Source organism: Dermacentor andersoni, chromosome 1 (genome assembly GCF_023375885.2).
Source record: "Dermacentor andersoni chromosome 1, qqDerAnde1_hic_scaffold, whole genome shotgun sequence".
NCBI lineage: Eukaryota > Metazoa > Arthropoda > Arachnida > Ixodida > Ixodidae > Dermacentor > Dermacentor andersoni.
The window spans coordinates 87,311,322-87,327,361 of NC_092814.1; the positions used below are offsets into that span (position 1 = coordinate 87,311,322).

Sequence of the window (16,040 nt, forward strand, 5' to 3'; positions counted from 1 at the left end):
AACAACTTGATATTCATATTTAGTGTCCCTTTTTAATCTTTGTAGACCCCCAAATCACTTCAATGAAAATGAAACGTGTATTCTACGAAGCAATGGCAGTTTCGTTACACATTCGCAAATACGAGTCTATAGGTGTACAGTCTTTTATGAATCATAGTTTCAAATCGAAGCAGTGACTGCAATAGAAAGCAGGCGACGCTTGTGCCGCTGCGCCGCATAAACAAAACCCCGGAGGCTGCCAGGCGTGACAGGTTTATCCAGAGTCCTTAAATACTTTTACTTGAAAAAAGTATTAAAAGACTGGTATAGCCGACGCGACAGCGAGAGCGTATCTGGCGAAACTGCTTCGTTTGAACTGCGGTAGCATCACGCACTACCACATTTACTGTATATTCTTATGGGTGTCCAGACTACCGGCTATCTTTTCTACACACTTATTCCGTGATAAAACAAATACGCAAATATTCTCATTTCAACAAATATACGTCATCAACAGCACAACGCCTTTAATAAAGCAAATATTGCTAACCTTTCTATGCCTACTTTCCTAACCAAGAAGTAGGCCCAAAACGGCAAGGCATCGCCATTTCGCGGATTTGCGTGATGATGATTGCGTTACGTACGTACATGGGAAAGATTTTTGGTGGAGCCCGGCATAAAACACTTTCGTGTTAAAAATGCAAACTGCTTGGTTTCTTTTCCTATCATATGCTGTCATAACGCCTTGGCCTGAAAAATCTTGCAACGTACTCCTGATCTCGGAGGTCACATGAGTGGGATAACACGCTGCATGATCCTATTGCATCGGCGTTCAATGTATTCCCACTTCCTCCTACACTCGAAGGAAGTGCGAATATGCACAACGTGTCTGAAACGTGCGAGACACAAGGCTGTCCGCAAGCACACCATTGATACCACTCCGCGCATGGGAAACAATACCGGTCACACTATATTCACTTTCGACAAGGCAAACAGAATGAGAGAGAGAGAAAGAGAGCAATCAATCAAATTTTATTTACAAACGGTTTGCTGTCCGACCTGTCGGCGATGGTGCGCCGCCCCCATCACTTCCTCACTAGTGAGTGAGCTGGACCACTCCACACGAACGCGTCCGCTCCATGCTGTGGCGACTCCTCGCGCGGCACATTCAGCATGCACATCTAGGGAATTTCCCAATCTCAAAGCAACGCATGAAAACAAAATAGATGTTTTCCGTTTTGTAGGATGGAATCGCTGAGTTTCTTGCGCAATGAAGATGGACCGGGCCTTTGACCTCCAAACTAATCATTCATGACAACACGAGCAATAAGGGACACCTTAAGGGGCTCTCTCACCTTGCTCTAATGGTTAAGGATTTTGGAACAACTTATTGTGCCCTATAAGAAACCTTACAAATGAAGTGAGATTGGGGGAAATGTACACTGAAGCGATTAATCCTTGGTGGCTTTCGATAAACCCTAACGATCTCGCTCGCTCATGCGCCCCAGAGTCTGTTCACCGCCAGAGATCACAGACATGAATCACTGCGTTGGGGCGCAGTACGTGCGACGCGGCGTGTTCCTTTCGCCACAGCGCATAGTATGGAAATCACCGTGTATTCTTTTGCTTGCTGTGCATCTCGCAGCGGGTAATGTCGTTAACTCCGGTGGCTGTCAGGATACGTCGGCGCACGGTCGCAGACCGTTAATAGCGTTGAGATGCGTAAAAGAAATGGTCGAAAGCCTCTGCGACTGAGATCCTTGGCTTCTTTTGTTTTTACTTCGGCAGGCACAGCGCCAGATAAGCACTCCCTTCGTACAACGCTTCCTTCACGTTCACAACCTTGCGGTCGTTGAAGTTCAGAGGCACTGTGCACAAGTGGTGGGCCGGGCAGTTACACGTCTTGTACGTGGCGTAGTAGTCCCGCGCGACGTGTCCGCACGGCTCTCCAGGCTTGCACTCACTCAGCTGCGCAGATGGTGCGAAGCCAGTTGCGACATGTGAAAACGGACGACGACGTCCGGTGGCGTGCACCAAGCGTTTTTAAAATACAGAAAAGCACACGGCAAGGAGGGTGCCACCGTTGCAATCGTGCTGTTATAGCTGCGAGAGCCTTAAGAAGATGGCTACTAAAGAACCAGAACTCCCAAAATCTTAGCAAAGCAGCAACACTGTAAACTATGAGGGAAAAAATAGGGGTGAGGAAAATGATGAAGCGCAAACAAGGCAATTCTGTACACTGTAATAATAAACAACGAAACGAGAAAAATGCACGCAAGGACATAGGCGATCCAAGTACATACATGCATACACAATCTGCGTAAAATGTGAATTGATTTAGTCGCGTGGCTTTTGCTTTAGTGAAATCGAACGAAGATAAAGTGGCGATGTAAAGTTAATGGTTCTCTGCCGAAGTCGAGCGATGCTGTTCCAGGCCCGTCGCTGCGACGAACTACACTTCGTCGTTAAGAGGAATCTTCGGGTCGGTCTCGGCTCACCCAATAGAAATGCGCTGGAAACGCAAGAACGTTAGCATTAATGAGCCAATCAACGGAGAGGATTCGAAGTTGTTACACTTGAACAAAAAAAAAAGTGAAATTCTATTGGCAGTGTGGTCGTCGAACTTTGATTTGGTCGTCGAATTTTTCAGATCGGCTCATTAATAGCCGAGATAAAAATATTTCAGTGCCGCGAACCCATTATTTCAGGAGGCGAGCTCCACCGCCAAGCAAGACACTCTCTCGACTTGCCCCGTCTAGCCTCCGCAAGCGAAATTCATTCCCTGTGTTCTCCCATACCGGATTCCGAGGATCGCGCGACGCATACGTCACGGGCCCTAGCTTCATTTTTTGTTCTCCTCACTTTTTTTTTCGGCGCTGCGCACTTCTGCTGACGGCGTCGCGCGCGAGCTGTTGTTAATGTCTCTTTTCGCGCAGGGCACGATTTTGCGCGCTGTGCACGAAGACACCTGACTAGCGCTATAAGTCAGTGTTACACGAATACTGAGGCAGAACAAGCGGATCACAGAGCATGATCCCGTGCTGGAACACGGTAGAAAATTACATAGTTTCGATGTCTGCGTGCGTAACTGCACGACGTGGGAACAAGCAGACGAAACGGAAGTACATCCTTCTTGCTGCGGTGAGAAGAAAAACAAAAACGTGCAGACATTCGGTTCGTGTGTTTTGTTATTTCTCTAAGCTTTAATTCGTCTTTTCAAGTAACGTATTACACAAATAACAGATGTTGCCTTGAGTAATTCTCCAAGTCACGTGTCACCACGAGCGACGTCACAGTGCAAACATGTGTACGTAGGCGCACTAGCACGTGTACGTCATCCCCCAGCTTAAAGCGTTGCGGCAGCGAGGAGGAGGGAAAACGGCGTTCGATTTGAAATTTCAGGTCTTTCCGTGGGGCGTAGCGATGTAATGCTTTGCAGACACGATCGTTATCGCGAAATGTGTGCTCCGCGCTTGTCAGCTCAAAATGGCCAGACTTGGTGAGGGGCCCTTCTATGTAGTACGCATAACTTGGGACTGTCACGGGAATAAGAAGGCATTTAGAAAAACCACAAGCCGCTACAGATAACGGGCGCTATAACGTAAAGCTATTCCAAACTTTTCTATTCCACTTCTGCAATCAGCCCTCCGCGATTGGTCAAAAACTCTTTTGGACCACCCCCTCTTCGCCCGTCTGTCACGCGACGTTACGAAAACCGCGATAGCTCCCCATCCGATGTTATAACGTGTACACACTGATTATGCATGATTGGACCGAACAAAAGAAAAATGGTCATTTCTGATTCGACGCCGTTTCGCCATTAGACCTCGGCTATTGGTCAAAAGCTTTAGGGCTGCACCCACTTCACCTGCCTGTCACGCGACGTCACAAAACCGCGAAAACTCACCGCGTCAAAGTGACGTGTACGCGTTAAAGAAGCGTTAATATGCCGAACAAAACAGTCTTTTTTTTTTCTGAATAGCCGCAGGCTGCCCCGTTCCGAAAGGAATAAAAGATGGTTGCCGCCGATCGCTCCGGCACTGGCTACTCGCACCTGCCGGAGAGCATGGGTTTATTTGCGTATAAAACTTTTTGCGTGGCCGTGTAACGTTTTCGAGCGCTTTCAGCACGTTTACGACCTCGTTCTACCTAATATTTTTGGCTGAGGATTCGTTTTAGCATTATTCTTAACCTTCCGTTGCATGCCACCGCGATTTTCGACTAGCCACCGCAAGCTAAGTAAGGGAAAGCGGACCAATCGCAGACGCCCCGCGGCACCACCCTCATCGTCCTGTTGTCGATTTTCAGTGCACTGTCTCGGCCCCATCTAATCCCTCTCCAATTGAGCGTGCTCCTCGCCTCTTGTCAGCGAATTAGGTATGACAAGCCGCTCACTGTAGGTAATGTTATTCGTTTTTAAATCAAACGGAAGTGACCTCCTATAAATGAGGAGTGCGTTTGATTGGTCTCTTCAAACAACCCTGCTGGTCACCGCCCGAGGCTTGCGTTGGCAGTTGCGCAAATTTGACGTCAGCAGATTAGAATAAAAATCTATTGGAATAGTTTTACGTTATAGGGCCCGTCATGGTTGATAATCTTGATTGGTGGGCTTAGGATCACAAAACCCCACCTGAGCTGCGATGCAAACCGCAGTGAAAAAGCTCCGGATTAATTTGACCACCTCCTAGAGTCCTATAACGCGCACCGAAAGGCTCAAGCGTTTCTGAATCCCGCCCTTATCGAAATGCGAAAACCGCGCCGAGATTACCTAAGCACCGACCTCTTACTCGGCCGCAGATTGCCGGAAACACTCTGCAAGGGCAAGCTCTTAACCGCACCAGCAAAATTACGTGGTGCATACGAGGCGGCTGCATGAGCGGCATAGACTCGACGAGCACGGCTGCATTGTACGGTGAGGAGCGAAAGCCTGGAAATAGCAGCCATCGTCAAAGGGGTGAAAATTTCTCGCGCATTGCGCGGGTGTAGCGACAATGGGAAGGTGCGGTTCATCAGACGCACACAGATGTGCGCGCACTGCCATTCCGTTTCAGATTGTAAGCGTTGACGCAAATAAATCGGGCAGCTAACTCTAACGTACGCTAGACCGGTTCAGTTAAATGCCTGACACTTGCGATGCGTAATGCGGTGTGGTTCGTTGACGTCAATTGGTTCGCGTCTTTTGGTTGCTTTTTAACGTCCTGTATCAGCTTGTGCTGATAAGCTGGTAAAATTACGTAATATTTGTTCACATGCAAAATAAATAGGTTGAAAATTTAAGCATTTGCGCTTGTATATCTCACGTTTCCGTCATATGTATGGGGGAGCTAAGCACACTAATGGATCCGTACTACTTTAGGCAAATTTACGCACTGCTTCGAAGATAGTCCTATCGCCGCAATAATTAGCAATATCGGCCAATTTGGATACTTCGTAATGTTGTATGACTACAGTACGGGAGAAAATGCGACACCTGCAGTAAGTGGCAGTCACTGCTATATAAAATATGTGACAAATTAGCTTCAGAAAAGTTAATACAAGAAGCTACAAGAACGTTCGATGTCATCACACATGGAGGCCAGAAAAGCTCACCTGTCATTCTGAAGGTTGTTGGGTCACCGTGTAGTTGGTTGCCGCGGACACGAGTGCAAGGCCTCGCCCTAACACTGCTATAATACCCCGTGGTCTGCTCAACAGGCAGCGAACATGGGAAGCATCAGTTATGCTGAGGCTTCCCTTCTTCGCCCACTGCTGATCAACTGTCAATCTTCGTGTAGTCCCCTTTGTCTTGTTTGGAGCCGCAATCTGCTGTTGTTTCAGCCATTCTAGCTTAGAGTTGTGCCATCTAAGCTAAACAAGAGCGTCCTTTCTTACACGGGGAACGAAGAAAGGATTTTAGTGCGTCAGATTCGACTTGACCGTCAGTGATGGATAGCTCTAGTAGGCCTTGCTGTGTACAACCTCCACAGCAAAAGATTGTATTTGGGATGCATGTTCGAGTACGCCTCGTCTGTATTTCTCCTTCATTCGCCTTGCTATTCAGGTCCGCGCCTTGACCTTGCTCTGCGCAACCGTGTCGTTAACCTTAGAGTGGAGATGGTGTTTGCGACATACAAACGCTACACCTGTATCTAAGAAAGATTAGTTTCTGGTGTACCTACTAAGCTGTGCTTGCGGAGTTCCCTGACGGCTAAGCAAATCCAAATAGCCTGCTTCTTGTCCCTTTTCAGTGTTGCCCAAATACTGCGCGTGTGTTTGTGCTGTGAGCTGTCTTCGTTTCTGTAATGTTGCCGATTTTCGTTGCTCGTTCGTGTGATGCGTAACTGGGGCGTTTTCGTTGTTCCTCTTCGTGTCTGTGTGTCCTGTGTTTTCAGGGAGCGCTGAGACAAGAACAGCAGGCGCAGCGCGCTTCTGTGGGAGGAGCTTCCCCTGCATTCTTAACCTGCCAAACATTTTGCCTGAAATTTTGGACGTGCATCGCTAAACCTACCGATTCACAGGTGAAGTACTGGCGCTGTTCGTAGTAGGTCAAATCCGCCGTGTTGTTTCCGTGGGCCCGACGGTAATATACGTCCGAGTTCTGCCCAGAGCAGCGGCACATCACCTCTGCGTGCGTTTGCTTGCCGTTTTGACCATGGGCAACACGTGATATCTTTCTGATGGTCTTTGCTACCAGTGATACCTGACTGGCGTTACAAGGGGGAGCTTGCCAGCCGGAGCACATCTGCAAGGCAAATGGAGAGAGCAAGAGGAAGAGACGAATTTATTAAAAGTGGAGAGAAGGAGAAAGAAATTCTTGCCTGCATTGTGTTGCTGCCAGTGTGACGCCGGACGCAACTTCAGCGGAACTTAACAAGATGTAACTCAAAAGTTGCCGAACAAAGCAAGCTTTAGACCTAAATGTTCCCAGCGACCGCACAACCGTAAAAACGCATTCAAAGTACGGCGAAGGATGACATAGAGAAATAATATTCATGCGTTCATTGTAATAGAAGAACTTCATTTTTTGTGAACAATAAGAAGGACCCCAGGACCCTGCTTGAAAAGCGGTTAATTATTGCTTTTATCAACTGAAGCAGGGTGAAAAGATATATACTGCAGAGAAGCCGATTAGCTGTTCTGCGATCAATTGAGAAGGCGGTGACAACTTCGGGAAGAGTTGGAGGCGCACCTTAAGTTGAGTCCTGGCGGTGACGTTGAACGCCAATCCATCGGTCGCTCTGTCGAAACCCTCGGGACAGGGCTCCTTGCGCGGGCAGCGGCACAGCCGGATCTCGAGCGGGCTCTGCCAGTAACGCCGATGAACCAGACTGCAGGCCGAGCGCTCCGAGGTGCACAGCGGCAGCTCGCGTTCCCACGTGGCCTGTGTGCGCGCGAGTGTCGAACAAAGCGTGTCTATACGAACCCTGCATGGTGGCGCAGCTTAGTCAGCTGAAATATTTGAAGATCGCGGCGCCAAATTTAGCGAGCGTCTGCAACTTTTCTGCAGCCATTGCGCATGCTGAGAACTCAAAGAGGGCGAGACGAGTGTTTGGTCATGTAATGTCATATAATGTTACGAGGCAAACACGGTTCCTGAAGCCGTATTTGCAACCAGAGATGTCTCAATGTGGGAGAGAGAGAGAGAGAGAAAATCCGCTGTTTGACAGTTTAGCTGCAGCAGGAAACGTGAGAAATAATGCGTCGTTAAAGCGAGCGTGTGTTAGCAAATCCTATGTCATGCTGCGCGCTGCGTTCATTTCAAATTTATAGAGAAATACCACTCAGTCGCCTTTTCCTTAATATTCCCCAGTTCTGTGAAAGAGTGTGAAAGTGGAACCGTGCCCTGTAGGGGATTTTATTAACGCTACTACTGCTCCGTAGTGGCTAATGGCCAAATCGCTTTGTCGTTTTTTCTGTACTTTTATCGCGGACTGTCGCAGCCCAACACTTAAGTAAGCTAGCGCACCGTATGACATTGGAGAAGTGGCACACACCTGAATTCACCAAACATCGATTGCATTCCCTCGATCCATCGATGCAACTGCGGCTGCTACCAGGGCTTCCGCGTAATGAGGAAACAATGCTGTGCCGCTTACGCTTGGGCGTCGCACTCACCAATGCATATACCTTTTTTGATTGGAATGGCTGATAGCGCCGAGTGCAATGCCTGCCGTGTCGAGGAAACTATAGAACATCTACTGTGCTACTGCCCATCTTTAGAAAATGAAACACGTGTCCTCTGCACAGCTCTCAATCTGTTAGAAAGAAATCCGTTCACCTTGAACAAGATCTTGGGACCATGGTCTCGCATATCGCAGCTACAAAAGGCCACAAAAGCTCTGCTGCGATATTTGAAAGCTACTAGATTTAGCCAGCATCTGTGATACGGACTGAGGGGCTGAACGATATCCTCAGTGAACTTTCTCTTCTTCTTTTAAACTTTCCGTCCCCATTTCCCTTTCCCCAGTGTAGAGTAGCCAACCACGCTCAGTCATGGTTAACCTCCCTACCTTTCATTTATCATTTGCTCTCTCTCTCTCTCTCTCTCTTCGTCGTTTCGGCTGCCAAAGGAAATATCGCAACGAAGAGTGCGTCATCCTCTTTACAGCTTCTGGAAACCATTGTATAAAGTCGTGCTGTTTGCCGGGATCGGTGACCAGTAAACACAAAGGCGTATATGCACCGCAGTCCGCACTTTTGCGTAAAAACCACGAAGTGAACAAACAGCGAGCCTTCGAGACTTCGAAAGCTCGCTGTTAGCAGTGCCGTGAAATGCTAAAGAGGAGCGGGGGTGTCTGTAGTTAGCGGTGCCTTCAAGATTTAGCAAGAAAGGGCTCGTAGTTTGTGCAAGGCATGAAAGGCAAAGCATGAATGTATCCAGCATGTCTAACGCTTTGGTTCTCGCAGACATTACGGCGTTACTGTGCTGCGATTGATGCACGTGATTCTAAGAGACTCTCCGCTAGAATATGCGAAAACGCGTGCTGTTAGACTCACTGAACATTGAAGTCTACACGGACGCGTGTATCTACAGTAATACGGCTGCATGGCCAAATTTCTTTTTGGTCAGCGCTCTCAGCCGTATCCGCGAACCGCTGTCAAGCAGTTCAGGCGATAATTTCTAGCTAGGATGCACCATAACATTTTCTTTTGAGCGATTTACAGCCGGCAGGGAGGCTAACTCCCTCCGTTTATCCAACTGGAAGAGGGCTAACCGAATAAGTAAAAATGAAAGCGCAATTTTTTTTTCAGTGCATTTAAGTGAAGACTCGTGTCACTGCAGCATAGCATACTCCTGATAAGCAAAGTGACATTCGAAAAAAAAGAAAAACTAGGCCTAGTATTAGCACCGCTTACTACTCTAAGTAAGATTGTAATAGTTTCGACAGCTGCGCGCGCGCGGGTGACCTTGCACACTCTCACTGATCAAAGCGACGTTTCTATACCTCGTACTCCTTACACACTTCCGAGATTGTGCACACTGTGACGCTCTCGTGTACGCTCAACACACCTCGCGTTTTCTGTTAAAGATCTCCAAAGTGACTAGAGTCCGCCTATGGTGCTAAACAAAGAAATGCGTGAGCGATGGTGGGATAGAACCCCTGTCTTCCAGCACAGCAGCCCAGTGCTCAAACCATTTAGCCACGATCGCACGCATGCTTTTCTCGTGCCAGAGATCGCTCTTTGAAACGTCTGGCGCGTACATCACGTGCCAGTTTCTCGCGTCCTTTCCTCATGACAACTAGCGCTTTGAGACGCTGTGCTAAACTGATCTGTCATCGGGATACTGTACAGCATTCCAGATCGGCCCATATTTTCTGTTAGGTACTTGTATAAAGTAAGTGAAGTTCGCCTATAATGCTATCGCATTAAAACAGCAGAAAATGTACAGGAATCGTGCAGACTACTCATCATATATATGGGTATATTCCATAGCGCAATCTTCCGTAAAAGAAGTCGCAGTTTGGCCCTAAACGTGAATCATCGATTGCGATAGCAAATTAGTGGATAGCTATAGCTATACGAAGTAAGGATAGTAGATTTATCGGCCGTATAAACTTGTAAACATAGGCATACTAACTAAATTAACAAGCATTGTTAATTAACAAGCACGGAAGACGGCGCGCTTCCACCCTGCTTTCCTCGCTTGCGTGCGCGAGATTGAGCCTTGATTGCCTGCTCACCTCGCACGCTTTCACTCGCACATACAGCATACGGCGCGCGACGACGATTTTATCACCCTTGGACTTTTTAGGAAACCTCACGGCGACGGTAGACATGCGCCTGGAGTGTCCATACAAGTGCTATTGCAATAAAACTGCACAACAGCGAAGCGAAACATGTATGCAGTAGTCGTTGGGGTCCTGGAAAGCAAAACAAATTAATTCAACTTTACCAAAGGAACTGCAAATGCATCGTTATCTTGCTCACCGAGTAATGAAATTTTGCTCCTATATAGCGCGCATACCGCCTCCCTTCGCTCATGTCACTGAAGTGCGTAACAATGCCGTCAGATCTGCAGTGCGATGCGCCGGTGTCGTGCGGGCATATATCCAAAGCAAGTTCTGTAACCAATTTTATATCCGCTGCGCACTTGCGTTGTACTGCCTCGTACAACAATGGTGTGAGTTAATTATAGGTGTCAGTCGAGAAATATGGGCTGTTAATTGAAATGCCAGAAGTCTTCACCGCTGTGTTCTGCTGAAATTAGTTTGTCGAGCCACGCACACATGAGGAGCTTGAACTGTTCGGCGTGCCGTGCCAGTCACTGCCAAGTATAGCCGTCATTATCGCTAACAATAAAACAAAAAGGACTTATTATCTACTTGAGCTTATCCAGCTTTCACTTGGTGCGCATGAGCGTGACTAGAACAGAAATTTAACCACTGGGATTTCCTGCAGCACCCATAGTCTAGCAGGCGCTTCCAAGCAAAACGTATATAGTATGAGTGTTCACCTGATCATCAGGGTATTTCACTGCGACTACACGCTCAAAGTACATGGTTAACATAACCTGCTTTCTGACATCTGGTCGCGGGACTAATCATCGACTGCGGCAGCAGCATTCCGATGGGGGCGTAATGTAAAAGCTCTCGTGCAGCGATCTTTGGTGTTCCAGTTAAAGAACCTGAGGCAAATTAAAATGAAATTCTGGGGTTTATGTACCAAAATCGCGATATGCTTTTGAGGCACGCCATAGTTGGGGGACTTCGGATTAATTTTGACCACTTTAAGGTGCACCTAAATCTAAGTACACCAGCGCTTTTGCATTTCGCCCCCATCGAAATGCGGCCGGGAATCGATCCCGTGACTTATACTTAGCAGCGCAACGCCACAGCTCCTTAGCCACCGTGGTGGGTGACCCTGAGGCAGTCAAAATGAATCTGGAACGCTCCACCACGCTGTCTCATAGCCCATATGTAATTTTGTGATGTTCAATCAATCAATCAATCAATCAATCAATCAATCAATCAATCAATCAATCAATCAATCAATCAATCAATCAATCAATCAATCAATCAAATGGCCTAATATGACACACGAAATATTATAAGCAAATAAATGAAAGTGCACGTATGCGTTATTGTGCTGTCATAACCGGGAGAACTACACAGTGCCGCCTGACACCATGTTGGACTTGAGTGCAAGTCTTGCATCCTCCTTCTGTCCTTGTTTATCGCGCTTAGCTTGCACCGTGTTGAACTTCGGACACCACATTGGACAGAATTCCCTAAGGGCGCAGAGGCCCGTGAGCTTTGTTAAACTTCAACTTTTTTCAAGAGTTAACGACTCTGCCGTCGAAGAAGACCACGTATACGTCGCACAAATCAGTAAAGGAAAACGAAACGAAACGAAATGATGGGTGCTATAACGTAAAACTATTCCAAACTTTTCTATTCCAATTCTGCTATCAGCTCTCCACGATTGGTCAAAAACTTTTTTCGACCACCCCCACTTCACCTGTCTGTCACGCGACGTCACGAACACCACGATACCTCCCCATCTGATATGATGTGTACACATTGATTATGCATGATTTGACAGAAAAAATAAAAACGGTTATTTCTGATTCGACCCCTTTTCGCCATTAGCCCTCGGCTATTGGTAAAACGTTTTCGGGCTGCACCCACTTCACCTGCCTGTCACGCGACGTCACAAAACCGCAAGAACTCACCGCGTCAAAGTGACGTGTACGCGATAAAGATGCATTAATATGCCGAACAAAACGGAATTTTCTTCGGAATAGCCGTAGGCTGCCCCGTTCCGAAAGGAATACAAGATAGCTGCCGCCGATAGCTCAGGCGCTGGCTACTCGCACCTGCCGGAGAGCATGGGTGTATTTGCGTATAATAAAACTTCTTGCGTGGCCGTGCAACGTTTTCGAGCACTTTCGGCACGTTTACCCCCTCATTCTGCCAACTCTTCTTTGCTGAGGGTCCGTTTTAGCGTTATTCTTGAGCTTCCGTTGCATGCCGCCGCGATTTTCGACCAGCCACCGCGAGCTAAGTAAGGGAAAGCCGACCAATCGTAGACGCCGGCACCACCCTCTTCATCCGGTTATCGACTTTCAGCGCAGTGGCTCGGCCCCATCGAATCCCTCTCCACTTGAGCGCTCTCCTCGCCTCTTGTCAGCCAATTAGATACGACAAGCCGCTCAGTGTAGGCAATGTTATTCGTTTTCCAAGCAAACAAGTTACCTCCCATGAACGAGGAGAGCGTTTGATTAGTCTGTTCAGACAACCCGGCGGGTGACCGCCCGGTGCTTGCGTTGGTGGTTACGCAAATTTGACGTCAGCAGATTGGAATAGAAACATATTGGAATAGTTTTACGTTATAGGGCCCGATATTGGTTGTGCAGAAACGCGCTCAGTCAACACAGCCGAGGCTAGCTTGTTGGCTTAGCGGTTTGTGCTACTCAAAAACGGAATCCTCAGCGCAATACCTACCTTCGCGGCCTCTTACGAAGACCAATAATGTGTCCTCATATTTAAGAATGGATAGAATGACAATTTCTTTATTGATCGGTCTGTGCATGATCGTGGCTGACCGAGCTTTGGAACTAAAAAAAAGCGGTTTCGTCGTAAATGCTAGATACTGCCCACTGCCTTTCTCTAGTGAGACTTCCTGTGAACCTTCTTAGTAGCCACCCCACGTCAGTCACCTTAACTCGACGATGCAAGACTGGCGCTGACCGTCTGGTGCGCTGACGACGGCTGACTCAGCAGCTGCAAATATCACTGTTACAAACAAGTTGAGAAGCGTTTGGTGAAATCACGCGCGTTCGAGTTGTTTAGCGACCCTGAAAGCCAGCCGACAGTAAAGCTGACTCTGTTCTTGCCTCATTTGCTGTCTGTGTCTAGTGCATATTTCTGCTAAATGGACAATTCCATGGCGAGTTTTAATCTTTGCCGTACTAGGGGACAGTGCCACCTTCGAACTTTTGCGAGCACAGCATTTCAGTAAATATCATGATTCGTAAATGCCTTCAAATGAGAGCGAGATGCTGTTTAATGACGCCAGGTGCTGTATTTTGGAATTTCTTTTCATTTTTCATTGTTTTTTGCCCTTCCTCATTGGCTCGCATGAAGCCGCGTCCTTGATATCGCCGTGATGACCCGTTTGGCGATTCAGATGGCACCACACAATTATTATAATCTGAGGAAAAGAATCCTTACAAAATATGGCTCCAGGAGATGTTTGCCTGAAGACAAACCAATCGTGATGTAGATGAAAAACGGTGGCCTATAAAATGACGCACACACACAAACAAAGCACACCGCACACTCGCAACACGCACAAATACCCAGTCCCTAAGCTCATAATAACGCGTTTAGCCATCATATTCCGTTTTCAATTATTTGGTAACGTCTTACCTATCGAACAGTGCAGGCCCACTTTTCAGTACATATGGCCGGCAGTGGTGAACATGAACATAATTAGTACCTATTCAACGTACAACATGATTTTGGTCATGTTGTACGTTCAATAATTCAATAATTAGAAGCGCTTGAAGCTCAGACAACGGATTCTAAAATATCCGTGCTGCCATAAAGACGTGCGCTCGTGTTCGCAAAACATATCTTACGTAAAGCATTTCCTCGTTAACGGCAGCTCGGGCACCCAACACCCAGGATAGCGATTGGCGTGAGAACGAGGCCGTCGCAATGGCGACAGCCAAACGCAGACGGCACTTACGCGGGATAATTCTGGCGAGTACGAGTACTGAGCCTTCGAACGGCTTAGTCAACGTAACCGTGCACTGGTGCCATAAGTGAATTATGTGACGTTACTTAAGTCCAAAACATGGCCTGCCATTCAACTTTTTCTGCAGCTTAAAAACGTTCTCCGCTATACATCGTCAGTCGAAGCCGACCTTTGCGAAGGCGTGTGAAAGTGCACTCATTCAGAATGCTGGCAAATAAGTATAACAAGAATGGAGTAGCACCTACAGTCGCACCGTAATGCGGCTAAACGTATACGCTTGGCGAGCGCCTGGATCTGGGCTATAATCGCGAAAGCATTAAGTGGGTAATATTCACTCCGAAAAGACTTCTGGCGAGAAAGTCCGTGCTTGACGGCAACGCACCTCCATCGCACAGCGCCTTCGGGCAGGAGGAAACACGTCACAGGAGGCGAGCACGTGCGTCTTTCCTGTAGGCCAAAAATGCCGCTCTTTTACTCAGCCTCGTTCAACGCGCGGGCTCCGTCAACTCCAATCAACTCCAATCAAGGGCTCATCGCGACGGCACGTGCGCGAGGCGTCGTTGGCCCATCTGCGGCATTTGCATCCGGGTGCCTGCAACACGCGCCCGATGCGCGGTGACAAAACACACCCGGAGGGGGCGCACAAGCGACACTCTCTGGTGACAAGAGGGCAAGCGTGTCGCCCGCGACTGCACACACGGCTGCTGCTCACCCCGTTCCCGAACACGACGAGCGCTAAGGCGGCGCCCAGGCTGCAGCAGGACACAGCCGCGAGCACAAGGCAACGTCGCGCGACGCCGCCGGACGCCATGCTCGTCGCACCGCTCCGATGCCTCGCTCCGCGCGCAGCTCGCTCGACTGATGCCCCCCACCTCCCCACGGTGCGCGCGTAGCAGCGCGAGCCAAGGAGCGAGAAGGAAAAGTTCTACAATGAAAGGGAGACCTGACAACGCCAGCTCGTCACCTGACTTCCCAGAATATCTCGCTGGCCGTTTCGCTTTCCGTTTTGCTGGGTGTAACTTTGGCGCTTTCTAAGTTTAAGACGAGCCTTTTTTTTTTTTCAAAATAGACGCCCAGTTTTACTGCAGAAGCGTGTGCCCCAACAGCCCGTCGGAGACCTCTGGCCTTCGGAGGCCGCGCTATGCCGAAGTGACCTGGATTGTACCTAATTCACGTCACACTGGACTAGGTTTCGTAGGGCTTTATCTTGTTTTACTTTTTAAGAGAGCAACAAAAGAAAATGTAGTTGCATTTTTTTTTCTATAACGCCGTTGTGTCAATTCTTGCATGCATTTGCGTGCTGTAGTGCTCGCGTATAGAAGCTCATTTCCGCTTCAAGAAAAGAAAATGTTCGTATTGTAGTTGTAGCTAGGCACAGAGACGCACAGAATCTTTCTGCTCTGCTTCACAGTGAAAGAAGGCAAACATAGAACCGTTTTCTCGTCCTCCTCAATAGTGCTCATTAAAAAAAAAGAAAATTTTTAGTTCTTATTTTGTTAAAATTAGGTGGTTCAGTGTGGGGGTGTTTACAGGGGTGTTTATGTGAAAATTGGCTTCATCTGTGCACATGATGTTGCTAAAAAAAGTCCAGTGGCTAATCTGCTTTTGTGAGGACCCAATTCGAGAAATCTAGATTCTACAGGGCTCTATCTTCCAAGCATTGGTTCTGGTTAAAGTGGTACGGGTGAAAGGCCGTCGTTTAAATTCCTCCAAACTGATCACTTGGAAATTGGTACCTGGGCGGCCATGTCCCCGCACGCTAGCATGAGGGTTTGAGGCCATAAATGCTCGAACGTAGGCTAGGACTCAAAAATAGAGTCCTATGCCGCTGTTTTTTGAAGCTGCCAGTTTGTTTCAGGTCTTCATCATTTCTCATG

The 16,040-nt window shown here is 47.9% G+C and overlaps 1 protein-coding gene across 1 annotated transcript; it reads right to left on the reverse strand.

Annotated features, from left to right (window-relative positions):
• Positions 1–1,000: 1,000 nt before the first annotated feature.
• LOC126544096 (uncharacterized) lies at positions 1,001–15,579 on the reverse strand. Its single transcript, XM_050191309.3, has 4 exons — positions 14,876–15,579; positions 7,148–7,339; positions 6,467–6,700; positions 1,001–1,947 (listed from the first exon to the last, which is right to left on the reverse strand). Exons 1-4 carry the CDS (start codon positions 14,972–14,974, stop codon positions 1,756–1,758), a joined length of 717 nt encoding a protein of 238 aa, XP_050047266.1. The 5' UTR covers positions 14,975–15,579; the 3' UTR covers positions 1,001–1,755.
• Between the last annotated feature and the right edge of the window lie 461 nt (positions 15,580–16,040).